The sequence below is a fragment of the Polypterus senegalus genome, chromosome 11 (genome assembly GCF_016835505.1).
Source record: "Polypterus senegalus isolate Bchr_013 chromosome 11, ASM1683550v1, whole genome shotgun sequence".
NCBI classification, from domain to species: domain Eukaryota; kingdom Metazoa; phylum Chordata; class Cladistia; order Polypteriformes; family Polypteridae; genus Polypterus; species Polypterus senegalus.
The window spans coordinates 19,805,174-19,832,225 of NC_053164.1; the positions used below are offsets into that span (position 1 = coordinate 19,805,174).

The window sequence follows — 27,052 nt, forward strand, 5'->3', positions numbered from 1 at the left end:
GTGTCTGCGTGGGTTTCCTCCCACAGTCCAAAGACATGCAGGTTAGGTGTATTGGCGATCTTAAATTGTTCCTAGTGTGTGCTTGGTGTGTGGGTGTGTGTGTGCCCTGCGGTGGGCTGGCATCCTGTCTGGGGTTTGATTCCTGCCTTGCGCCCTGTGTTGGCTGGGATTGGCTCCCCATGACCCTGTGTTAGGATATAGCAGGTTGGATAATGGATGGATGGATAACTCTTCTCTCACTACTCAAAGCACTTCAGTGAGTGTGGAGCTTCTTTTACCACCATTAATGTGCAGCATCCATCTTGATGATGTGACAGCAGCCATTACTGCTCCAGTACGCTCACCACACATTAGCTATTAGGTAGTGAAGGTGAAGAGAGAGACAGCCAGTCAGGGATAGGGGATGATTAGGGGGCCAGAATGGATAGTGGCCATGATGGGCAATTTAGCCAGGACATCGGGATACCCCCCTACTCTTTATGACAAATGCCCGGGGATCTTTAATGACCAAGAGAGTCAGGACCTCGGTTTTACATCTCATCCGAAGGAAGGCACCATTTTTATAGCTCGGTGTCTGCGTCATTGCACTGCGGCATTGGGATCCACACACAGACCACCAAGTAAAGGCGCCCCCTGCTGGCCTCACCAACACCTCTTCCAGCAACAACACAAGCTTTTCCTAGATGGTCTCCCATCCAATCACTGGCTGGCCCTGAACAGGCTTAGCTGCAGATGGATGACCTGCTCTGAAGTGTAGGTGGGATGCCCGTCTATCCAGTCGGGCACTTGCCCACAGCTGCCACAGCAGGAGGAATGAAGAGACAAAACACAAATCTGTGCGCTAAAACAAGAAAGGCAGAGGGCACAGTTTTGAGCAGCAGTCCATTTCTCTCTCAGTATCTCTGTGCTGAGTCCTGGCCGACTTTAGGTTTTACCTTTGGTGCTTAGGGAGGAGGTCACATCGAGTCCATCTCAAGCGGGAGCTCCTCTGTCCTCTGCAGAGGCTCTCAGAGGACGCAGTCCACTGAGACAGCATGGAAGTGTCCCTGAAACACCGATCAGAGCGCACCGCATCTGAAGGAGACGCCTTGGAGCAGCTCCAGTGTTTGCTAGGAAAGGCAATGTGCTTTGAATGTCAGCAAGGCTTTTTTTGGCTTTTGTTCTCTGGCTGAGAGTTCAGATGCCAAATATAGAAAGTATGCAACCGTACATATTTTCAACAGTCTATAAAAAAAAAAAAATAGAAAAGCTTTGAAATGGCCGTGGTGGGAGAGCTGCAGAGGAATGAAGTAAAGTCTCTAAGAGCTAAGGTAGGAAATGAGTGTTTACAACAATTAATGGTTAAAGACAAGGAGAGTGAATTCATGAGAAGTTCTGGCCTGCTGTGAACCGACTGAAATGGAATTCAGTTTGTTTCCATATAGCGCCCTTCCAGTTGAGACATTTATTAAATGTGTGACGGGCGGCCACGGCCATTACCCGGCTGGGATGTCAGATGGATGGAAGGACCTGGCATCCACAAGGCACTGCCTTTCCCGAGATGCTAGAGGGCAGCCCTCCTAGGTGGCTGTGGCATGTCGGATTCTTGCAGGGCATGCTGGGAGTTGGAGTTTGGCACAGCCCTGTTGGATTCTGTGGGAGCCACCAGGGGGAGCTGTGGAAACCCTACTTTGGTTTTCCATCACTCCTGGGAGTCATTCCAGTTAATTCTGATGAGTGAGCACCCCCAGGTGTAAAATATAATACAATACAGTACAATTTAGTGGGTGGCACGGTGGCGCAGTGAAAGCGCTTGCTGCCTCGCAGATAATGCTGCATTAGCAGCTGATGATTGAGATGTCACTTCTCTGCCCTCTCTGACAGGACATAATTGAACAGTGTGACCACTAGGGGGCATCCAGAGCTCAAACACCAGACATAACTCCACCGCACACAAGTTCAAGATGAAATAAAAATCAGTCCAGCATCATACCAGCTGGGATAGCATGGTGATGCGGTGGTAGCGCTGCTGCCTCGCAGTAAGGAGACCTGGGTTCACTTCCCGGGTCCTACCTGCGTGGGTTTCCTCCCACAGTCCAAAGACATGCAGGTTAGGTGCATTGGCGATCCTGAATTGTCCCTAGTGTGTGCCTGGTGTGTGGGTATGTGTGTGTGTGGGTGCCCTGCGGTGGGCTGGTGTCCTGCCCGGGGTTTGTTCCTGCCTTGTGCCCTATGTTGGCTGGGATTGGCGCCAGCAAACTCCCGTGACCCTGTGTTAGGATATAGTGGGTTGGAGAATGAATGACTGACAATACAAGTTTTGTATAGCCCAATATCACACAAGAAGTGCCGTGATGGACTTTAACAGGCCCTGCTCTTGACAGCCCCCCAGCCTTGACTCTCTCAGAAGACAAGAAAAAACTCCCAAATAAAACCTTGTAGGGAAAAAATGGAAGAAACCTTGGGAAATGCAGTTCAAAGAGAGACCCCTTTCCAGGTAGGTTGGGTGTGCAGTGGGTGTCAAAAAGAAGGGGGACAATACAATGCAATACAATACAATATACAGAACAGAACACAAGTAATCCTCAATACAATATAATAGTAAAATCAAAATATTACAAGTACAGAGCAAAATTCAACAGTAGATGATATCACATAAGAGGATTTGGATTTGTTCAGAGTCCTGGAGACCTCGGCCATCAAGCTGCCTTCCCCATTTGGCCATGCCACAGCTGAAACAGCGCTGGGCCAGTCAATCCAATGACAGGACCCCTCTACCCCATGACTCCTGCGATCCCCCATCAGGGATGACTTTACCTTAGGCTGGCAAAACAACTTGGCAGGTGGGCTGTGGCACCAAGTGCCACATTTGAGTACCGAGAAGAGAAACACATTAGAACTATCATGTTAAAAGGAGCTGCCTCACTCCATTTGATGAGCCAGAGTTGGGAGGGAGGAAGAGGGATGAAGTTTGGAGTGGAGAAGTGCACTGAAGGGACTGTGTATGTGGTGCTCTACTCTACTGAGCAGTTGCGGGGTGCGAGGGAAAAGTGCTTCCCCACTGGTATACTGAAAAACATTGATGTTGTTCATTCAACGTAAATTTTCTCTTTCAAGCAACTTAAGATTAGTCATTTAGTGTTGCAGCTTGAAATATTTGGTTTCAGATTTCAATTAAAGTAAAAAAAATTGTTTGTACCAAATTAAGTTATGGTGGTGGGAATAAAAGTAAAAATCCTATTTCATTTAACTTAATATTTTAGGTTGTTCATGTGCTGTGTTTGGGGGTAGGGAATCCATTCCCGGGAATTCGGGAATGCCGCATGTCATTCCCGGGTATCCCGGGCTTCCCGGGATGACACAGTGCACGGGCATCTCACGTGTGAACGGTTTTAGAACAACCAACACTTATTTTTAATAAAACTACTGCAGTATGTTGACACCAATAAAAGACTAACCTTATCTACAAGCAGTTCAGGCTGTCATATAAGTACATGTATCTAGTTCAGGGATGCCCAATGCGTCAATCACGATCGACTGGTAGATCGCAAAGGTAGTGCAGGTAGATCACGTTACATTCAAAAAAAATTTTTTTTTAAATGTTAGTCTATCATATATCCTCCCGATGGCATTTGCCACTTGATTGACATACAGGCCAGTCTGAGGTCTCTTTTCTTCTAACACACTGGTCATCCTGCACGCACGATCAAACGCACGAGATACTGCAAAACTCCGGCTGTGATCTCGTTAGCCTTCCAATTTATATCGACTAAAGAAGGGATTTTTAAAAAATTGTTTAGGGAGGGTATGGATTGTATGTGTAATTAGAAGAGGATTTTTTTCTCTCACAATGTCACAATCGAAGTACGTTTGTCTGATCTGTCAATCTATCATTGCTATTCCAAAAAAGGAAAATGTGGAAAGGCACTTTCGAACTGTTCATAAAAACTACAAAACTGACTTCCTTCCGAAAAGCAATCAGAGAAAGAGAAAAGACAGGGAACTAAAATCGCCGTTAATCGGACAGCCGACATTTTTCACTCAGCTGAATTCAAAAGCTCCTTGACTGCATCATTCGGCTCTACTTATTTATGAGAGTCAGCCTTTTCCCACATGAAGGTTATTAAATCCAAATACTGTAGTGACCATAAATGTATTGAATTGTTATTGTGCCATAAAGGTTATCCAGTTATGCAATGTACGACAACATATATTGTATGTATAAAGTATACTCATATATATATATATATATATATATATATATATATATATATATATATATATATATATATATATATATATATATTGTGGAGCCAACCCGGACACAGACAGGCGGACATGTTGTTTCTCAACCACCACACGTTTATTTACAATTGTTTACACGGTCACACAGACCCAAATAATGCTCACTAAGACCCAAGTTAGTGCACAATACACCCCAATACTCTCAGTCCTGGCCACAATGCCTCTCTTCGGGCCGCCTCCACACCTCTCCTGTGCTTTGTCCTTCCTCCTCCCGACTCCAGACCTGAATGAATGGAGACGGCCCCTTTTATGCAGTCCCCAGATGAGCCCCAGGTGTTCCCGGCATTCCTCCCTTGGCCACGCCCCAGTGTGGCGGAAGTGCCGGCTGTCCTCCCGGCAGCTCTGCAGGTGTCGTCCTAAATCTTCAGGTCAAGGCATTGGGGCACCTCCTGGCGGTGACCACGGGCCCCTACAGGGTGGAGCTTCCATGCCCTGTACCCGTGGCCCCCAGAGCAACCAGGAAGGCAGCCCCCACGTGATCCAGGGTGGGCTTTGATCCTCTTCCGGTCCCTCACGGCGACCTGGACGAGTCGTTGCCCCTGGCATCCCTGACAGTATATATATATATATATATATATATATATATATATATATATGGTTGAAATAGTTTTACTGTCAAATAATGCAAAGAGTACATGACACGTGTTTTGCCCTAATTCTGGGCTCATCAGGCTTACACACTCACTGCACCCCCTCTCGGCAATCGAACCTTGGACGTCAGCGCTGGAGGTGAATATATATACTTTTTAATGTAGGTAGATCATTTCGACCCGGTTATTATAAAAGTTGCTCGCAAGCCAAAAAACTGTGGGCACTCCTGATCTAGTTAGTTGCGGTAATAAGAGCATAGAAAGCATAACTTGTCCAGCATGCGGTCGTCCAGGCGAGAGAGTACTTCGTGCAGAGTACAGCAGCCGCTGAGAAAGCACGCTGTGCCTACACTGAAGTAGGCAGCACAGTCATCAGATACTGATACACTTGTTCTAAACAACGCCCGCGCTTGCCGTTGCTCTGCCATTTCAGGTTTTACTGATGCATCCAGTTTCTTGTCATCATTCTGTGATGGCAAGTTTCTTGGCACAGATAATGCGGATGCAACAGACTGACGCATTGCAATTTCAAGTTGCTGTTCAAAGCTGATGTCTGACAGACGTCAATGAAGTCTTCAGTTTTCAACTATAACTGTTATTTCTTGATTGATTTTTACACTTTTACACGCTATACTGTATGCGAACTTGGCTGGGAGTGCGGGAATGAAAAATGTCCGGGAATCCAGATTGGATTCCCTATTTGGGGGCCGTTTGTATATTCTTTCGGTCGAACTTTCCAGTTTGATGGCTTTCCAACTGCCAAAAAAGAAGAACAACTAAAAAAATAGATTTACTTCAGTAAACAAAACAAGTGAATTGCACCCAATAACTCTAAATGATTTGCCTCAACTTAAAAATTGTGGGATCAATAAGCTAAAAAGAATTATATTGGTTCAGATTGAAAATATTAAGTGTGAATCATCACATTTTTTTTTTAAGTGTATATACACGTGGGCTATGCTGTAACTCGTGTCTCTGCCTGTCTGTGTCGGGGTTGGGGCGGCGGCGGCTGGAGCCCCCCTTGCTTTCCACAAATGCTTTTTCCTGCGTTCTCATGAAGCTTGTTGGGAAGAGGCCAGTTATCCATCCATATTCTAAACCCAGAGATTTCAGTTAAAGTTTGTGTGAAGATGAAGTCTATCCTGGCATCATGGTGTGCAACACAGGGACCAATCCCTGAGATGATGCCAGCCTGTTGCAGAGAACATCACATGCACACCCACTCCCAGTTTAGCCAAGTGAAGCCAACCTTGAAGAAGCATCAAGCTCAAGGCAGAAATCAGCTGTGGACAAGCCCATCACATTGGGTCAGTTTGGGATTGTCCACACACACCTGTCTATGGTCTAGAAACAGAGTTTAAGGGGGTCTCTTGCTGGCTAGACTGGCTTAGAATACAATAAAGACAGAGGACCTTAGACAACTGGAATAAGAGACCAGGTCGTGTGGTAGACAGTAGGACTTTAGGGAAACTTCAAGACACGACTTGATGTTATTTTGGAGGAATTAAGCGGACAGGTCTGGCGAGCTTTGATGGGCTGAATGGCCTGTTCTCGTCTGGACTGTTGTAAATTTCTAACATCCACCCTAGTTTGAAACATTCAATACAAAGTGCTAGGGTTCCCACTAGTTGTCATTATGTGTGCTGTCATGTATATCTGAGAACCCTTAAAGATACTACATGGCATTCCAAACAAATCCTGGATTACTAAAATGTCTCCTGAATGAGAAGGAGAGAGCATTCAAATCTGAAGAAGGGTGCCCATTGAATTCTAAACAAAAAGCTGGTTGACAGGAAGGAAGCTTCCAAAGCTAAAAAAGACAACAAACTCACTCACAATAACATGAAGGACGTCTGGAAAGGATTGCGGCATCATTACTAGACTCAAGCAATCCAGGGCTCATTAGCTCAAAGGGGCTATGGACAAAGCTAACGCCCTGAACCAATTTTTTAATTGATTTTCCTTCCCACTGCCTCCTTCTTCCAATTACCAGTCTCACCCACACCATCTCTTATTCATCAAGGACTCCTACCATGTCAGCTGGAATGGCTAGTGACAATCCCACCTTTGGCCATCACCGAGAACTGTCCATAATTGAAGACCAAGTAAGAAGACGACTAAGGAAGCAACACACAGGAAAAGCTGCGGGACCAGATAAAGTCAGTCCTCGAGTCCTTAAGGCCTGTGCTGACCAACTTTGTGGTGTCCTCTGTCACCTGTTCAGTTTGTACCTAATGCTCCAAAAGTGTCACTACAGTGAAAAACATCCTGCATTGTTCCAGTTCTAAAGAAGTCAAGCACTTCTTCACCTAATGACTATACACCAGTGGCTCTTAAGTCTCACATCATGAAGACCTTTTGAGAGGTCGGTCCTGGCCTATATGAGTCCTCTTGTGGTAGACCACCTGGACCCACCGAAGTTTGCCTATTGAACTTTCTCCACCTCCAGGCTTGTTCTCACCGTGACAAAGCTGCCACACCATCAGGATTGTGTGTTTTGATTTCTCAAGTGCCTTCAATACCATCTCGCCATCCCTGAGATGTGCAGGTGGGTGAGCCTGTGGTGTCCTGATAATGGACTATCTGTCAGACAGACCTGCAGTTTGTGAGACTCGAGGACTGACTGCATGAGCAACACTGGAGCACCACAAGGGTACAGGCCTGTCTGCTGTTCTCTTCACTCTGTAAACCTCAGACTACAAATATAACAGCAGGTCAGGTCATCTATAGAAATTCTCAGATGATTCTGCACTTGTGAGGTGTATTGATAAAGGAGGCGAGACAGCAGAGAGGAGTCAGGGGAGAACTTTGTTTCTTGGTGCAGAAAGAATTGTCTGCAACGTAACATCAGCAAAATCAAGGAATGGCTTATTGACTTTCACTGCACCAAAGACCCTCTATGTCTGGTCACTATTTGGGTGGTCCACTCCTACAAGTACTTGGGGGTTCACATTAATGACAGGATGGACTGATCTCAAAACACAGATGAACTATTCAAGAAAAGGCAGAGCAGGCTCTTCTTACTTCGGAGAAAGTGTTCTTCTAAGGTGGGAAGTGACATCCTTGACATCTTCTATAATGCTGTGATGGCCAGGGTGGTGTGCTGGGCTGGTAACATCAAATCAAGAGAGGCCATATGAATCAACAAGCTAATTAAAAGGACAGGCTCAGTTATAGGATGCACTCTGAACCCACTGGAGGTCGTAGCGAAAGAGAGAATTAAAATAAAACAATGCTGCACATCCTCTGTCTGACACACTGAGGACTTTCAGACAAAGAATTATTCAGCAGAAGTGTGTCAAGAAACATGACTGGGAGCTTCTTTATACCAATCTGAATAGCAAGCACATCAGTGGGACAGGGACTGTTATCTATCTATCTATCTGTCTATCTATTATATAGTGCCTTTCACCTATCTATCTATCTATCTATCTGTATATTGTTATGTGTACTCATTATGTAATTAGTCATTTGTAAATTCGCATTTTCATTTACTTGGTAACATGCCACAGCAGTCTGTGCCCGCTCTCAATGAAGAGCGCTTTACAAAAATAATCTAAAATGTAAAAAAGCATCTGGGGGGTCCGAGTCCAGTTTTGTGTGTAGCTACCTGAGAGGCCTATAAAAGACTCTCAATAATGGCCTTACTTTGCTTATGCTTGCTTGTACATCACTTTGACTTCATGCTGTATTGGAAATATTTTTGTATTATCACGGCCACTTTATTTTGTTAATTGCAATTACTCTCTATTGCACATTTTGATCTTTGAAGGGCGCTATATAAAATAACGATTAACTGGTGAAACACCCTGCACACTTTCTATCATGTCCCCTCTTTCCTTCCTGTCCTTGTTCTGTTGACTTTGATGTATGCTGACTTCTTGCCCCCTGCATGTTAACTTCGGGTCAGTACTGCCACCTACCTTTGGTTTCTTTCATATATTTTTTCCCCTAATGTCCATGTTAAGAAAACATCACTTGATATTCAGACACCCAAGGGGTCAGGCTTCAATTCTAAAGTGAACAGTGCACCCCTTTGGCAGGAATATTTGGGGTGGGGTGCATGGCATTGGTGGTGACGACGACTTACCAAATAGTTGTCATCCTGGAAAGCAAAGTGAAGCTTGGTGATCCAGCGTCTGTCTCCACGGACGAGCACGTCTCGCTCCTCTCGAAAGCAGGCAACCTGTGGATGTGACGAGACTGGATTAGTGCGGGCCTTCACAAAGGTCCAATGCTTCTCCAGAGACAAATGCAATGCAGATGTCTCTGTGTCATGCGTTATATATGCCATTTGGTAGGGAAGTCAAAATAACAGAATGTTAATGTGTGCCATCTGTTGGAAAGACAAATGCAATGCATTTTAGTACATTATTATAGTGACAGGGCAGCACGGTGGTGCAGTGGTAACGCTGCTGCCTCACAGTAAGGAGACCTGGGTTCGCTTCCCGGATCCTCCGTGCGTGGAGTTTGCATGTTCTCCCTGTCTCTGCATGGGTTTGTTTCCTGCCTTGCACCCTGTGTTGGCTGGGATTGGCTCCAGCAGACCCCCATGACCCTGTAGTTAGGATATAGTGGGTTGGATAATGGATGGATGGATGGATGGATGGAGTGGCAGCGGTCCACACTGCCAACCTTGGGGTTCAGATTTGCATGGATTAGGCTGTAAGCATCCCTTCTGTGCGCACTGGAAGCTTATGGGTGGTGGTATGTGACACTGTGTGTGTGGCAAGTGCAGCTTTTATTGGGACAGTGGTGACTCACCATGTGACAATAATTGGAAAAGAGCAGTGACATTGTGGGGTGGCTTCATGCCAGCAGGCCACTAATTAAGAAATGTAGCAGATGAGCCAAAAGGCATGGTGGTGACCACAAGTGACTCACTAATCCCGAGTGGCAGCACGGTGGCCCTGGACTTTAAGCCACATGCCTTTATCTCAGGTGTGACTATAAACAAGTCACAGTATGTTGTTACTGTTCTTATAAATCACTTTGGGTAAAAATGTCAGCAAAATATGTTATAATACTAATACAAATAAATCAAAGCCCATTTTCTGTCTGTGTGGACTGAACCTCACAGTTTTCAAGGGTGACAATGTTCCAAAAAACAACTGACTCATGGTTGACTGCCCACCACAACCTGTTATGTCTGGGTGCGGCATATCCCTTCATGGACCAAGAAAGGTGCTACAATTCAGGATGTATTGAATTCTTCCTCTGAAGAAGGTGAATTGAACGTACCTCTCCCCTCTTGACCATGTCCCACTTGTTCATGATCTTCATGGCATACACCTGATCAGTCCTCCTCATCTTTGCCACTGCCACCTAGAAGAATAAATCACATGACAAACTGGACTTATTTTGAAATTTTATGGGATGAGATGTTGAACACTCCATCCTGCTCCCTGTCATGTAAAATCATGCCAGCCTAGTCCTGCTATACAAGTCAAGAGCTTCATAAAGAATACCCCACTTTTTCAGCCCCTTCAGTGCCCTCACCTCACTGAAGGTCCCACGTCCGATGACCTTGAGAATGTCAAAGTCGTCTCTTTGGAGTCTCGTCTCCTTCACCTGACGCACCAGGGGTTCAGCTGGAACGACACACAGGCAGATGTTGATTAAAGCGTTCAAGACAACAGTGGGACAATATCAATCAAGCAATCAATCTTTAAGAAATTAGTGCGATTTCTTCTACTTTGGTGTGCTGGGCTTGTAAACTCGACAACCTGATTAAGGACATAGGCTCAGTTATGGGACACCTTCTGGACCCGCTGGAGGTAGTAATGGACTGACAGCCATTAATAACAATGCTGCACATCCTCTCTGTGGCACTCTGGTATTTAGGAGTTTAAGTGTGTCAAGAAACGCTACAAGGGCTCCTTCAGAGGTATGGCAATATGCCATTATAATGCTTCACTATGATTCTTATCGTTACCCAAGCCAGATGTTTTTTCTCTTTATAGTAATTCTTATGTGTGTTGTTGTACAGTAGTTTCTTACAATATTTCTTAATTTCTTGAAGTTTTGTAAAAGTTTAAAATATCTCTTTGGACAAATAATGTATCTCTTGTAAGTGCCCTAAGGGATGGATAAGCACCCTGACTAGGATGAGGGGAGATTCATGACTAAAACAGGAGGCCATAATGGATGGACACTATATTTGGAGGCATAGCCTGGCTGGGATCTTGCTTGATTGGTATCCCAGATGGGTGTAAGATTAACGGATGGACCGGGGGAGATTCTCTGTTAAGGGAAATTTCTTCCCCAGTGCTACAGATGACAGGACACCCGTAGGGATTCATGAGATCTGCAGACCTGAAGGACAACCCCATCGTGGTCCTTGAGTGCGGCGAGAGGGCACTGTAACGAGAAGAACTCCTTGTTTTGTGGGGTTTCTGCATGCTATGGCACCTGAAGTACTCACGGGTCCAATATTACACAGGCCGCTTGATCTCATCCAGGGAAGCTGGAGTTGGGTTTCCTGGAGGAGTGTGGAGGGTGTTTATTGAGAGATCATTATGTACTTTGAAGAAAGAATCGAAGGAAGGAACTGTTGTGTAATACAAGTGACTTTATTTGTATCCCTGGCTATGTAGGTGCATTTGTGTTTGGAGCCTAACCCTTATAGTCACGACTGGCATAGTTGGCCATCTGTGCAGCAGGAAGCTGCAATATAAATTAATTGTGCCGTGTCGGGGGCACACCAGCACCCCAAAATACCCAGACACAACCACAATACACAGTCTCAGATTCAAAGAAAGATATTTTTGATTTTATAAAATACCTTTAATAGATTTTTATCACCTGAGAAATCAGTGACATTTCCTTTTTTTCCTTTTTCACCTCAAATCTCCTGCAAGCAAGCCTCCCGACTCTGAGCCCCTTAATCCCGACCCTAAACCCTGGAATGCTTCCAGTGCAGCATGACTGGCACTTCTGAATCCGGTGAAACCTCTCTATAACAGGGAAGCCTGCTCCCAGCAGCTCCCCCTAATGGCACCTGAAAACCTCAACAGAGCAAAAGCACAAGTCCTGTGCAGCCCTGTGGGTGTCCAAACAGCAGCTGTACGAGATTGATACTGCCACCCAGTGAATGGGGGGAACACATAGCTCCCTAGGTCCTTATCTCATAATGGCCTCCTGACCAGGTAAGGTACCACTAACAGCCAACCTGTGTTTTCAATGACACTCTCTGTTGTATAAAGTCAGTCTATCTATCTATCTATCTATCTATCTATCTATCTATCTATCTATCTATCTATCTATCTAACCAATAATTCAGGTTAGTCAATCAGCCAATCAATATCTTTATCTTTATTTTATATAACAATACTTCCCAGAATGCATCATCTCAAGGCACTTTCATAAGCAGGCAAAAATAAAATACCAGATCATTCACTACACGATAAATTACAAGGGGGGATGACAGTACTTAAAGGTTAATGCTCCACCCACCCTGTCTGTTTTGTTTATTCCTTTTGTATCCCAAAGTTGTTCCTGTTAGATTAAGTGGTCCATTCTGGTCCCTATGATGGACACTCAATGCTGTATCACTATCTGTGAGGCGTATCTGTGAGAATTAAAAGATTTGTTGTTTGGTGAAAGTGAAATCCACATACGTGAGAAGTGTAGTGCAGGCCGGGGGGTTGGCGAGCGAAGCGAGCAGGTACAGTTTATTTTATTTTTGTATAGCCCAAAATCACACAGGTAGTGCCGCAATGGGCTTTAACAGGCCCTGCCTTTTGACAGGTGGTGAAGCCCCCTAGTAATATATTAATCTCAGGTTTAATGACTGATGAATGGATGAATGGATGGACTGGTACATGGGTGGGTAAATTAAACTAAGAGAGTGGCACAACGTTAGTCAGCTGCACTGGGGCCCATAAGGTGGTGGGTGAACAACATGACTCACGAGGCTTTCTTGTTAACATGCTTCGCTACTTGAAGGTAAATGGTGTCATCATTCTTTCAACCCCCTTAATCTTTTTCACAACTACTAACATCTTATGTAGCTTATTTTTCTTCTTCCTCCTCTTCATCCTTTCCCACTTCCATGTGGGGTTGATGTGTTTGATCAAACTCCTCTATACAGCGCCACCTGCACCTCCTCCTCAGTCAGTCAGACTCCACAAAGTCAAAGCCCTCTGGCCCACCATCGCCGCACCCCTGGAGTCTGTCAGAAATCAGAAGTGAAGAGAGTGAGAGTCAACATCTCAGAAGACTCATGAAGCTGCGGCTCACGCATGAATCAGCCTCACGCTGACCACCGTTTCTGGGGTGGTGGGCAAAGCCAGTAGGACATTGAAAGCTTCAGACTGGTTTGCTTTGGCAGCCCACATGAATTCCTCTCCGTCCTTTGAAATTCCACCAACCACAGGAATACAATAAAGTTTTAGGACCCCCATGAATAATCGTCTCGTCTTTACAGAACTGTTCAAGCTCAGGAAAACTGGATGGTGACCGCTGGTGGACTACAATCTTCACGTCATTCCACAGATTTTCAGTGGGGTTTACATCTGGGCTGTTACTTGGCCAGGCAACGACGTTCACCTTTCTCTCCTTCAGCTACTGTGTGGTCACCTTTGCTGTGTGCTTCAGGACATTGACATGTTGGAAGATGAACCTTCTTGCGTTTAACAACTTTCAAAGGGCAGCAGGTTTACCTCTAGAATCTGAAGGTGCTTTGCTCCATCCACTTTTCCTTCTGTCTTGATAAGCAGGTGGAGTGGTGGCTCTAAGGCTAGGGGTCTGCACTGGCAATTGGAAGGTTCAAATCCCGTAAACGCCAAAAGTGACTCTACTCCGTTGGGCCCCTGAGCATGGCCTTTATCCTGCAATTGCTCCATCTTGGTTATGACGTTAATCTGCATGTAGGCCCTCCAACCTCAGGGAAAACATGGAGGTTGGTGGCAGAATTGGCACTCCAGCCACCATAAAAAACCTCACACTGTTCCATTCCATCTGAACTGCTGTGGTACTGAGGTGTCACCTGTTGCATGGCTGCACTCGGGTCCTAATCTGGAGTCATGTGGTGGGTGCAGCAATGCACTGTATCACCATGTGCTCCTAACCTCCTCTCCCTTGATAAATGCAGAGTAACGTGCCACAACAGGATGCTACCCCCTCCATGCTTTACTGTAAGCTTTCTGCTAGATATACTGTTTGGCGTTGAGGTCAAGTAGTTTGATTGTGGTCTCATCTGATCATAACACCTCATTCCTTTGGGCCTCAGAATCTTCAAGATGTGTTTTGGCAAAGCTCAGTCGAGCCTTAATGTGGTGTTTCTTGACGAGCGGCTTTTTTCTTGCAGCCCACCCATTATAGCCATATTTGAGGAGCATTTTGTGACCACTATTTGACAATAGTTCCTGTAACTACTTCAAAGTTGCCGTAGGCCTCTTGGTTGCCTCTCTCACCAGTTTCCTCCTCGCTCTTTCATTCAGTGTGATCCATTGAGGGTCCTAGTGGTACCAAACACTCTCCATTTCTTTGATTATGGACTTCACTGTGTACTCCTAAGGGACTGATGAAGCCTTTGAGATATTTTATCTCCATCTCCTGACTTGTGCCCGACCACAGCTTATCCCTGAGAGAGATCTTCTGACAGTGCCTCGTCAACTATCGTTGATTGTTTGCTTTCAGTTGCACCTTTGAGTGCTGGAATGCTGCAAATATAGCTGAAGAGATCAGAAGGATTACAACTGAGCACAGGACGAAGCCAATGAGCTTGGTGTGCAATGGAGAAGGTGATTAGTAACACTTGACTGAGTTTAGTGGGTGATCCTTTAACCATCTCAGTGATTCTGTTTTTACTTTCTTGTAGAGAAAGTATTGCAATCCTCCAGAAATTGGATCAGAATCTCAATGTTTTAGACCTCCCTGAGTCCAAAATAGCATTTTTGGAATTATATCTGTATGTCTGTGTGTGTCTGTGTGTGTGTGTGTGTGATTAACATGATTACTTGAATACACTTTCACTTAGATCAACCAAATTTTGCTCTACCAAACTCCAACTCCCAGCATGCCCTGCGGGGATCCATACTGCTGTAGCAACCCAGAGAAGGCTTTCCTCTACCATCCTGGAGAAGATAAGGCCCCAAACGAGCTCTCTCCCTCAGTCCTTCCACCCTACTGGCATTCAGGTAATGGCCCAGGACACCAGTTAATAAATTTTTGGCCAGTCTATTTGATTTTAATTTTTGTTCTCATTTAAAGGTTTTGATGTACACATATTTTTGAATTCCAAGCTATAATCTCTGCATGATTCTCGATCGTGTATTTTCTTCTGAACCTTTTTACTTTTTCGCATACAAAGTATAGGGAAAGTATTGTAATCGTCCAAAGATTCGATGTCGAGATTCTGATGAATCTCGATGTTTTAGACCTCCCTGAATCCGAAAATACCATTTGTGGAATTATGTCTCTGTTTGTGTGTGTATGTAAACACAATAACCTGAGTACGCCTTCACTTCGGTCAACCAAATTTTGCATACAAGTATTAGGTACAAAATATAGATTTCTATCAACTTCTGAGCTATTTCCGTTAACCATCCGATTTATTCAACTATACTTTTATAATAATTGTTCAATATATTGTTAATGTGATTTGATTTGTTGTTGATGGTTCTTTAATGTACATAATATAAACATATAATTATTGTCATGCGGTTTACTTCTCAAATATCCATCCCCATATCTGAGTATACGAGAAAGTTGAGGGGAGACCACTTCTGATTTTTGAATTTATATTTTTTTTTCTGCTATGGTATCTTTCACTTGGCTGTTATAAGTTGCATTGAGTAAATACACATTGAAAGATTTTTCACTGTGCGTGTCTTCATTTCAGGCAGCAAAACAACCCAATGTGATTATTTTGAAGGGGCCCCATTCTATTCTGTACATACTGTAAGTGACTGGAGATAAGATGCTGGACTTCTACACGGTCATCTTTTGTCTTCACTGACGGGTCTCACCTCACTCACGCTGCTGATGACCACTGCATTATCATTGATGAGATGACTCAGATAATGGTAAGGGGGGATGACATTGACTTTTGAGTTTCCAATACGATTGAGGAGATCCTGCCATCCCAGCATGCGCAACCTTTCAAGTTAAGAAGGCCAAGTGCCCTTTAACAACACATGGCTTCCATTTTCTTGGAAATGGCTTTACAATGTCATCACCTTTGTTTAATTTGGACAGAGTATGGCTTGGGCATTGTGTTATGCCACACTACTGCTTCCCAGGAAAACATTTTACTGGATTGTGCCCACCTTCACCAGTAACAGCTAAAGACCTGAGCCAAACCAATGTATGGATTACGTTCTGTGATTAAGACCATAAGACAGATTTCATTGAAAGCTGCATGACTCATGAATTCAGTGCAATCCTCTCCAAAGGTGGCTGTTTCCTTAAATCCTTCATGCCAGGAAACATGCAGACCCATGCAGCTCTTGTAGAGGAATGGGGAGGTTCAGAAAAAGGATTGCTGGATTGATTTACCACAATGGAAATCAAGAAGTTATAATCCAGAAGCATATGTGTGTCCAGTGCTGGACGAGTACAAATAGTCCGATTATCGCAAGGCCTTTGTAAAAAGAGCGCTGAAGCCTTCCAGGTCCATGTCCAGCTCCATGGGCTTGAATCCTGTGTGGAGTCTGCTAGTTCTTCCTGTGTCTGTGAGGGTCTTCTACCACATCCTCAAAGATGCATATGTGTGTTTAAACCGCTGTCATGCATGTGTGTCTGAGGATAACCCTCCAAGCTCTTCCCAGCCATGTGATACCACCCTGTGCTTAGAGGGGGGACTGTCTTGTTCGTCTTGTCTTTTTTTTCCTCCACAGTGCCCAGGAACTGCCCAGTGAGAGCAACTGACTCCGCCTATTCCAGTTCTACGGCCAGAAGGAGGCGTCACTTCTTCTAGAGAGCTCCACAAATTCGCTAATGCTGACTAGAGAGCCTGATTAATGGCAGACACTTACTTTGCAAGGCGACGATTTTTTTTACACACCTGTAGGTTTGTTTTCTGTTGAGATTTAAATTAAACATGAATGGCCGGGTTGGCACCCCAAAAATTCTTCAGTTGCAAGCCTGTTATTCTCTCGAACAACCATAATGCATATTCCAATTTGGCCCTGTGATGAACTAGGATGAGGTACTAACTCCTCTTTGGCTTTTTCTAATATTTATACTAGCCAAAGTACCCGATGTTGCCTGGGTAGAAGTAAAAAGGGCGAAAATGCTGTCTGTTAGAAATTCAATATGGCTAAATGCACCCCACCATGACACAAAACTATTAGAGGAAAGCTGTAATCCTACAAGACAAACAAATAATTATCCTAATTAATTGGAAAGAAAACACTGGACCTTTGGTCTTAGATGAGATTCCACTTTGATTCCTTCAAAATTTTGTGCCTACTAAGGACGATATCCTTACATCAGCCCCAATGCACTCCTGATGCTTGATGGGAATTGTGGTCCTCACATCATCATTTTTTCTTAGTTTCCTCCTTCACATTTCAACCTCTCTTCCCAATACACTATATCTATTGTGGATGCCACATGGGCTGGAAGGGCATCCCAGCCAGAAGAGGGGACGGTTCCATACTAGGACGGGAGGCTAATAACAGACAGATAGGATTCCCAGCCGAGGGGGAGAAAGGGAAGGAAGGAAGGACCAGAAAGGATGGATGGACAACCCACTGAAAAGAGAAGATGTCGCTGGTGGATTTTTACTCCTCCAGCATGCTAGATGGCAACGGCCCTGGATATCAGTGCCCAGTGGGAAGCCAGCCTGTCTGTAGAGCAGCCCTGCTGGGGTCAATGGGTGCCACAAGAGGACACTGCAAAGAGACAAGCTCCCTGTTATAATGGACTTTCACATGACCCGGAAGTGCTTCCATCAGGCAGTGGCCCTTGCACCGGAACAACTCCCGGGTCCTTAATAAAAGGGGCCGCACTCCCTTACCCAGATGAGTCTGAGGTGGGAGGAAGGAGGGCAACACTCAACTAAAGGTGGGCAGTATGGTGGTAGTGAGAGAAAGGTATTGTGGAGAGAGATAACTGGTGTCTTTGTGGAAGAAGTACTTTAATAAACCTTCCATTATTTGAACCCAGGACTCACTGTGTGTTCATGTTTGGGGCTCACTGACGGCCCTTGGTTCCCTCACACTATATATTAAAGTTAAATATCTGTCCATCTGGTTGTCAGTTTTTTCCAACACAACCTACATCCTATGAACATCCGGGACCAAATTTTCCATAGTTGTTCTGTAGGATCATACGGCCAAGACAAGCTACTTTGGAGCCCAAACTGTTGACCCTGTGGGTCTCAGTGGATTTTTTTTTTTCCTGCACACCAGCGTCACCTGCTGGCTGAAAGCAAGTGAAACATCCAAACAGACTGAAGCCACACAAGCAGACAAATGGACCAGAGCTGAACATGACTTACCCGGCCAACACCACGTGCTGCTTCTATCTGCCGTAACACAAATAAGAGTATCGTGTGCTTCTGAAGGGGCGTGTTGGGTGAGGCCTGATCGAGAGGGACAGAGCAGCACAACACAAAGGAGTCTCAGAGGGGTTACTCTTTAACTGCTACTTTGTCATTTTTTTCTTTTTCATAATTTAAACATTACAAATTGTACACCTTGAAATAAGAGGACACATTAGAGGGAGAAAGAGAGGTCAGGAGCTTGTGCTGCTAGCTTATTGTCGCACCCACCATACATCGAACCACCTAGATTGGAACCCGAGTTCAGCGGGTGACACTTCAGCACCACACTGGAACAGAGTGAGGCTTTTTGCGATGGCTGGAGTGCCAATCCTGCCACCATCCCCAAAGTTTACCCTGTAGGTTGGAGGACCTGCTTGTAGGGCTGGGAGCAGATTAACGTCATGACACGACAGAATTCATGGATACAACCCAACATGGAGTAACCACAATTCTGGACCCAAAAAGAACAAATGAACGACTCACGAGAGCAGAGCCACTGACAGAGAGGGAGGGTGGATGACAGATACAACAGGGTCACCATTTCAAAAACATATAGACCTTTGCTTTCTTTCCTTAACACATTTTAAAAATATTCCTGGGTAATGCTGGGTACTTTGATGAGCAGCCTACTGGACCAATGGCAAGGCAACCTGCAAAATTCTGTGGTTTTTGTGGGATTAACAGACAAACAGACATCCAAACAGCTTACGATTTTCTCTACATACAGTAGAATGTGCTCTTTTGCTGCCATTTATGCCTACTGACTTCACCGCCATTTATTTCCACGTTTCCCTAGGAACGACCCGGATTTGTGTGATGCGTCACGTTAACACGAAGTCATCACTTTGATGCCGTCTTTATCTGTGTTTGCAGATAGCTCCACAACTTCTTGCAAAGTCATTTTTTAGCACGTCCTGTTGACTTCAATTTTGGGTACTTGTTTAAAGATTTAGAAATGCTAAAATTTTTGATGTCCTGGTTATGATCCTTGCTTACCTCATGACTGCATTTTCTTTCTGCTGATCCCTATTTTTTACTCACTGCTATTTTCCTCTCCTAACAGAACACTTCAATGTTATTCGGAAACTAGCGTAGTAAGCTGGATCTGTCATGAATCTAATATGTTGTTTCATTTTTTTCAACAATAGAAATTTTTTTAATTATGATCTGCTAATTTTTCAGGATGGTTTTTATTAATGGAGAATTTAAATATATTCTTGTTATTGGATTTTTTGTTTTAAGTTCTGATGATCTTGTTTTGTTTTTGGTTAGTGGGTTCTGTCATTTTGTCCGAGCCTTTGCTAAATGTTACCAGGGAGGCGTGGCCACCAGGAGTCACATGCTGTGATCTCATTAGCACGATAATGTGAAAGTTGGTGTCACATGTCCAACAATGTAAACAAACATCTCTCACATAGTTAGCAGCTTAGTGTCCGTTTCTCTGATTTATAGTATCTGTTGATGATCTGGAGTTTTGTTTTCCTACTACAAATTTTGGATTTTAGGTTTAGTGACATATCATGTGGAAAGATCGGTATCACTTTAGATTATATGTCCCAAATACGCTATACTTACCACGTAATTAGCTGTATAATTACAGAGTAACTCGGCGGTTCTCAACCTGTGTGGCGCGAAGAAACTAAAAAGGGGGTGCGAAGATGTGAAAAAACGAAAACAAGAATCGAAAATATGAAAAATACATCTATTGAAACCAAAACAAATTAACTTAAACTACATACTAGAAAAATAAATACAAAGTTAGGTAAATGTTGATAAAGGTTAAGTAGGTATAATAAAACTTGTACAGATGTATCGGCAGCAAAAAATCTAGGAATACATTTTACTAGGGTTTCAAATAAACGTTAGGGGGGCACGATTAAAACTGTTATGAAAAATCAGGTCGCAAATACGTAAAGGTTGAGAAATGCTGGAGTAACTAGGTGTTATTACCTTGTACTTACTGTGTAATACAGTGTAATGCTATGACCAAGTACACAACTGTAATTATTATTCCACAATTTATATACATACATATTTATAACAATTGAAATGGAATTACAATTACAAGTACAAGTACTTCGTCATAGAGTTACATTGTATCACACTTTTGGCTCAGGTGCAACCCATTCTGTAGCTCATTACAATACAATACAATACAATTTATTTTTGTATAGCCCAAAATCACACAGGAAGTGCCGCGATGGGCTTTAACAAGCCCTGCCTCTTGACAGCCCCCCAACCTTGACTCTCTAAGAAGACAAGGAAAAACTACCAAAAAAACCCTTGTAGGGAAAAAAATGGAAGAAACCTCAGGAAAGGCAGTTCAAAAAGAGACCCCTTTCCAGGTAGGTTGGTCATGCAGTGGGTGTCAAAAAGAGGGTGAAAATACAATACATAGAACAGAACACAAGTAATCCTCAATACAACATAACAGTGCAATAGAAATATTACAAGTACAGAGCAAAATTTAACAGCAGATGATATCACAGAATAGGATTTGAATTTGTTTAAAGTCCTGGAGATCTCGGCCATCAAACTGCCTCCCACTATTGGCCACTCCACTGCTGAGTCAGCACAGGGACAGCCAACCCGATGACAGGACCCCTCTACCCGATGATTCCTGCGATTCTCCATCAGGGATGACTTTACCTTAGGCAGGCAAAACAACTTGGCAGGTGAGGGTTAGTAACACATTATAATTATCCTGTTACTTATGTTTTAGTGCTACTGACTAACAACAGAGATGCAGTCTGTACAGTTAATCAGCAGCTCTAGTCAGGGTGTGCTAAACTGAAGTAGTGGGTCTTCAGCCGGGATTTGAAAGCTGAGACCGAAGGGGCACCTTTTATAGTAGCAGACAGACCACTCCACAGTTTAGGGGTCCTGTAACTAAAAGCTCGACCTCCCACTGTTATTTTATTAATCCTTGGAATCCTAAGCAGACCGGCATCTTGAGATCTTAATGTGCGCTCTGGTTTGTAAGTCATAATAAGTTCAGACAAGTAAGATGGCCCTTGGTCATTTAAGGCTTTAAATGTTAAAAGGAAGATTTTGAGCCAGTGTAAAGATTTAAGAACTGGAGTTAGGTGTTCGTATTTTCTTGTTCTTGTAATGTCATTGTTGTCATTGTAGAGATGTTCCCACAATGTGTTTGTAACTCGCCTGTGGTCAATTCATTTGACTGGACATGATTTGGAAAAGGCACTATGGCCATGTGACGCAATTCCCCGAGGGTGATCTGACTCACAGGATCCTCATTGTTGAGGACCCGAGTGGCTGGACCAGGCCAAGGGGACGCCCACTTAACACCTGGCTCTTGCAGATAGATGGTCATTTCTAGGGGTGGGGGGGGTGGGAGTGGACCGCGCATCAGCCTGGGGGGTTGCCAACCGGGATCCTGAGTCGTTTTGTTGTGTGGTTGGTATGGCAACACACTGTACAAGTGCATGCTCCTCCACCTGACCTGACCTGACTCAGTTGTCTATAGTGGGTTCAACAGTTGGGCAAAAACCAAGCCTTGAGATCAGAAGAATTGCCTGCAGAGTGTAGGTGGCACACGGGTTGGACAGGCATCCCAGCAAGGAGTCAGGAAGAACCTTTGCCCGGATGGGATGCCCCAGGTGAACAGAAAGGCATCCTGGCCAAGAGAGGGAAGGATGGCACACCTGGACAAGGCTGTCCTAAGGAATGAATGGATATCCCAGCCAGAGAAGATTTCCTACCCAGACAGGAGGCCTTGGCAAATGGACAGGTGTCCCAAATGGACTTGATTCCAGTACCTTCCCTAAATGGGAGAAAAGAGAAGGATAGGGAAGGACTGTCTCCAAGTGGTGTTTATTCCCCCCAGGCACTAGATGGCAGCAGCCTCCATATCTGTGCTTATTCAAGAACCAGCAGGGAATGCTGGGAGTTGTGGGGTCCGTTGGTACTGGAAGGGGGTGCTGCAGGGACATACACTCCTCACTGTATTGGACTTCTATATGTCCCGGAAGAGCTTCCGATGGGCAGCAGCTCAGGCACTGGAAGTACTCCCGGGTCTTCAATAAAAGGGGCCGCACTCCCTTGTCCAGGCGAGTTGGAGCTGGGAGGAAGGAAGACAACACTCAACTGGTGGAGGACAGGTGAATTGTGAGGAGATTGGGAGAGAGAGATAACTTGTGCTTTGGTTAATCGGGAGGTTATCCTTTATTTGAACCCGGGACTGTATTTGTGTGATCGTGTTGGGGTTGGGGGCTCGCTGGCATCCCCGGTTCTATCAGAAGAGCTACAGGACAAAACTGAATTGAGGCACTGATCTGAGGAAGGTTACAAAAAATTCCTGCAGCATCGAAGGGTCCCAAGAGTACAGAGGTCTCCAAAATTCTTTAATGGAAGATATTTCGAACAAGCACAACTCAGGGTAGAGAAGCTGCCAAACTGGCCAAACGAGCAGTCAGGGGGAGAAGAGACTTGGTAAGAGAGGAGACCAACAACCAAACGGTCACTCTGGCTGAGCTCCTGAGAACCTGTGTGGAGAGGGGAGAAACTTCCAGAAGGACAATCATCACTGTCAATATGGCGTTTATGGCAGAGTGGCCAGGTGGAACGTTCATCTTAGTGAACAGCACATGAAGGCCTTCCTGAAGGACTCTCAGATATTGAGAAACAAGATTGTTTCAGATTAAATTAAGACTGAACTGTTTTGGCCTGAATTTTAAGCACTATGTCTGGAGGAAACCAGTCACTGCCCATCACCTGTGCAATGCCAATCCAACAGTGGAGCGCAGTGGTGGCAGCATCAGGCTGTGGGGTTGGGGATCAAGAGACTTGACACAGGTGGGTAAAACCTGAACAGAGTGACATACAGAGATGTACCCTTAATGAAAACCTGCTTCAAAATGCTCTGGACCTCAGACTGGAAAGAAGGTTTACTTTGCAAGAGGACGATGACCCCACGTGCAAAGCAAGACAACCAGGATTGTCCTTGAGTAGCCCAGCCAGAGTTGAGACATTAAACCAATCAAACATCTCTGGAGAGACCTGATAGCAGCCGTCCACTGATGGTCTCCATCCAACCTAACAAAACTTGAAAGGGTCCGCAGAGAAGAATGGCACAAAGTCCCCAAATCCTGGTCTGCCACATCAAAGCAAAGAAGACAAAAGGCTGGACTTGCAGCCAAAGGGGCTTCAATGAAGTGCTGAGCAAAGTACGCATGTCAGTGGGATATTTCAGTTTTTCGTGTTTTATTAATTTGCAAAAATTCCTAAACTCGCTTTGTCATTCTATTGGTATTGAGTGTCACTTGAAATGAACTGAAATGACAAACAGTAGCTGCGTTTATCAAAAATTACCAAAGTTCAGCAGCTCCAGCTTGTAAATGGGATTCAGCAAAAGCTTGATGTGTTGAAATGATTCCACAGAAGAAATAGCTTCACTTTTAAAAGCTTTAGTAAAAATTCAAAGTAAAATAGTTCACACAAAAAAAGAGAAAATTGATATAGCAAATAAAGGAAGTTCTTGTTAATAAAAGTTCAAAGCTTAAATCGTGTTTCATTTCTAATCCTTACAAATCACTTCTAAACGTTTCTGAACCATTTAAGAACGGTCAGAAAACTGTCTGTCTATCACATTCCTAACCTGAAAATGGGTCTTTTAAGAGGCTGTGCACTGGGACCCATTCTGACCATCAACTGACTCCATTATCACACACTGTGTCTTACTGTAGTTATAGCAAGAAAGTTCTATCTCTTATGAACTTACAGGGGGTTAAGGGCTATACCACTGACTAAGCGAACACTAATATGAATTGAATTTAACTTACAGCATTACTTTCTACTTTCTACTTTCTTACAAATGATTTTAGCACAGTGCTGAGGCAAAATAAAATGTGAAAAAGTGAAGGGGCTGAATACGTACTGAAGTGCACACACATAGCAAGCGCACAGCCCTTTTGTATTTAAATGAAGAGCAACAAAGAAAACAGGGAACAACAAGCACAATGCTGAGCTGAATGGCATCGGCCACAAGAACTGGCTTCTGATGTGTGACGTGCTGGCTGTGCCAACGCTGCCATTCGGAGCTCACTGCTCTGTGAGACAACTGAGCTGTTAGTAAAGAAAAGTATATTGTTAAAGTTGATGATTTGCATATGTTCAAAGAGAATCAGGAGCATATATGAAAATAAGCATTATATCATAGTGCACGTTAGTATAGTAAGGGTTAAATCACAAAGAGGCCTGTGCCTGTAGATTTTTTATTTTTCTTAGCAAGCTGGAAACCACTTCTATGTCATGAGTCAAGGTCAGAGAGATAGATAGATAGAGAGATAGATAGATAGATAGATAGATAGATAGATAGATAGATAGATAGATAGATAGATAGATAGATAATGTGAAAGGCACTATATGATAGATAGATAGATAGATAGATAGATAGATAGATAGATAGATAGATAGATAGATTGATGAGAAAGGCACTTTATGATAGATAGATAGATAGATAGATAGATAGATAGATAGATAGATAGATAGATAGATAGATAGATAGATAATGTGAAAGGCACTATATGATAGATAGATAGATAGATAGATAGATAGATAGATAATGTGAAAGGCACTATATGATAGATAGATAGATAGATAATGTGAAAGGCACTATATAATAGATAGATAGATAGATAGATAGATAGATAGATAGATAGATAGATAGATAGATAGATAGATAGATAGATAGATAGATAGATAGATAGAAAGCCCCCCAATACCTATTTTTTCCAGGTGATGAACATGAGCTGAGGACTAGAGATAATGGTGGCAGGAACTGGACAGGCTCAAGGTGGGAAGAGGGCCTGTCAGGTGGCCATGATGGATTAGATAGAGTGCTATGTTTGTTAGGCTGGGAAATGTTGGTGGAACTAATTAGAGGCAGGACCAAGGCAACGGGTTGTTGGAGTCAGATTGTGTGTGAGGTAAACTTTTGATAAGGACTGTCATAAATGAAAGGTAGCTGTGTTGCTAATTGCTCAACTGATCTGAACTGACACCGTGTGTACATCACACCTCACATCCTGAGGTCTTTGAGTGCCTTCTTTGAGCCACAACATCAGTTAACCAAATGAGGCTGATGGACTCAATGGTGGGCTTCTCTCCTTTGTCAAACTTCTCATGTTCTTACTTGACAGTTCCCAGTTAAGATTGCAAGTCATGGCATTTATTGAAACTTTTATTATAGTGGGCTTCTAATGGAGTAAAGGCATGGAGAAAGAGTTGGAAATACGACATCTAAATTCAGAAGACATCAACAATTAGTGTTTACAAGCAATGTACAGACAGCGTCTAGTTTCTGCCACCATTATCTTTAGTCCTCAGCTTATGTTCACCACCTGGAAAAAATAGGTATAGTCTGTCTATCTATCTATCTGGTATATAGTGCCTTTCCTCACCTAGCCATCCACCTATCTGAAGCCTGTCGGACATGCAGAGTGGTATACACACACACACACACACACACACACACACACACACACACGCACACACGCACACACACACACACACACACACACACACGCACACACACACACACACACACACACACACACACACGCACACACACACACCATGCTCACAGTAAGGATTATTTAGGGACATTTCACTACACATGATTTCCAGCTCCACTTGGTGCCATGGAATGTGCTCTTCACGAAATATGAGATTCTACTAATAAACAAAGGATGGAGGCCATGTGCTCTACTTCATACTAACTAAGCAACAAGTCTCCTTTTTTTCTGTAGCACCCAGGTCTGGATTTACAGATGGTGAGGCCCTAAAAGCTCTGGGAGGCTGCCGAGGCCCTCTGGAAAGAGTTAACCCAGGATGAAGCCGTCTAATGACTGAACTTGGCAAGAATGCCACCAAAATGGATAACAAACCAGCATGAGGGTGAAGACGAGAGCTGAACTTTAAAAATACACCTTTGATTATAAATTTGAGGAATTTATTAATAGGAGCATCATTCAACAAGTTCTTTCCCAGGAACTGAATGTGTTTAATTCCTAGAAGTAAAATCTTGTCGTAAACTTGTAAAGGCCAGAAACTGAAGTGTAATTTGCAAATTGTAATGTGATTAACACAGATAAAGCCCAGAAATCACTTTGTTTTCAGTAACTTTCCTCTTTGATTTATTTTTTGTCTAGATGATAAGTCACGGTGTCTTGAATTAGATAAGTCACGCAGCTCCTCGCTTTCCCATCACATGATGCTGAGTGCTGACCGCCTGTCTTCTGTTCCTGTTGCTCTGAGCTCTGATGTTTTCCCTCAGCCATTTGCTACCATTAGACCTAAAAGTAGCCACCGTTCTGGTTTAACGTTACGAAAAGCAAAACTAATCTTATCTGGTGAAATGAGCTGATGCAGATCTTGCTGGCAGCAACAGTCACTTCCCGAATGGTTCCCTTGATGGAAGTTCTTTAGTTCTCCAGTGAGATTAACTTCAGTATCGTTTAGTTAAGTTTTCATTCTACTGCTTCACGCAGCTGTTCCTCAAAATCAAAAATGAAAACTTGCACTTCCTGTATTCACCCAAACGAATCATTGGGTGAATACAGGAGGTGGCTTCATCTCTATATATTTAAAATCCAACGCTTGTCCATCTGTCTGTCTGTCTGTCTGTCTGCTTTTCACAAGAGAACTACTTAGCGGATTTAGA

General features: G+C 43.8%; 1 protein-coding gene across 2 annotated transcripts in view; it reads right to left on the reverse strand.

Moving 5' to 3' along the window:
- Positions 1-27,052, reverse strand: part of LOC120538716 (myotonin-protein kinase) — a 192,200-nt gene that overhangs the window by 74,462 nt on the left and 90,686 nt on the right. For both annotated transcript variants that reach the window (XM_039768127.1, XM_039768126.1), the window contains exons 2-4: positions 10,374-10,465; positions 10,116-10,199; positions 8,965-9,060 (exon numbers count right to left, since the gene is read on the reverse strand). In XM_039768127.1, coding sequence (XP_039624061.1) covers positions 8,965-9,060; positions 10,116-10,199; positions 10,374-10,465 — 272 coding nt within the window. The remainder of the gene's footprint in view (positions 1-8,964; positions 9,061-10,115; positions 10,200-10,373; positions 10,466-27,052) is intronic.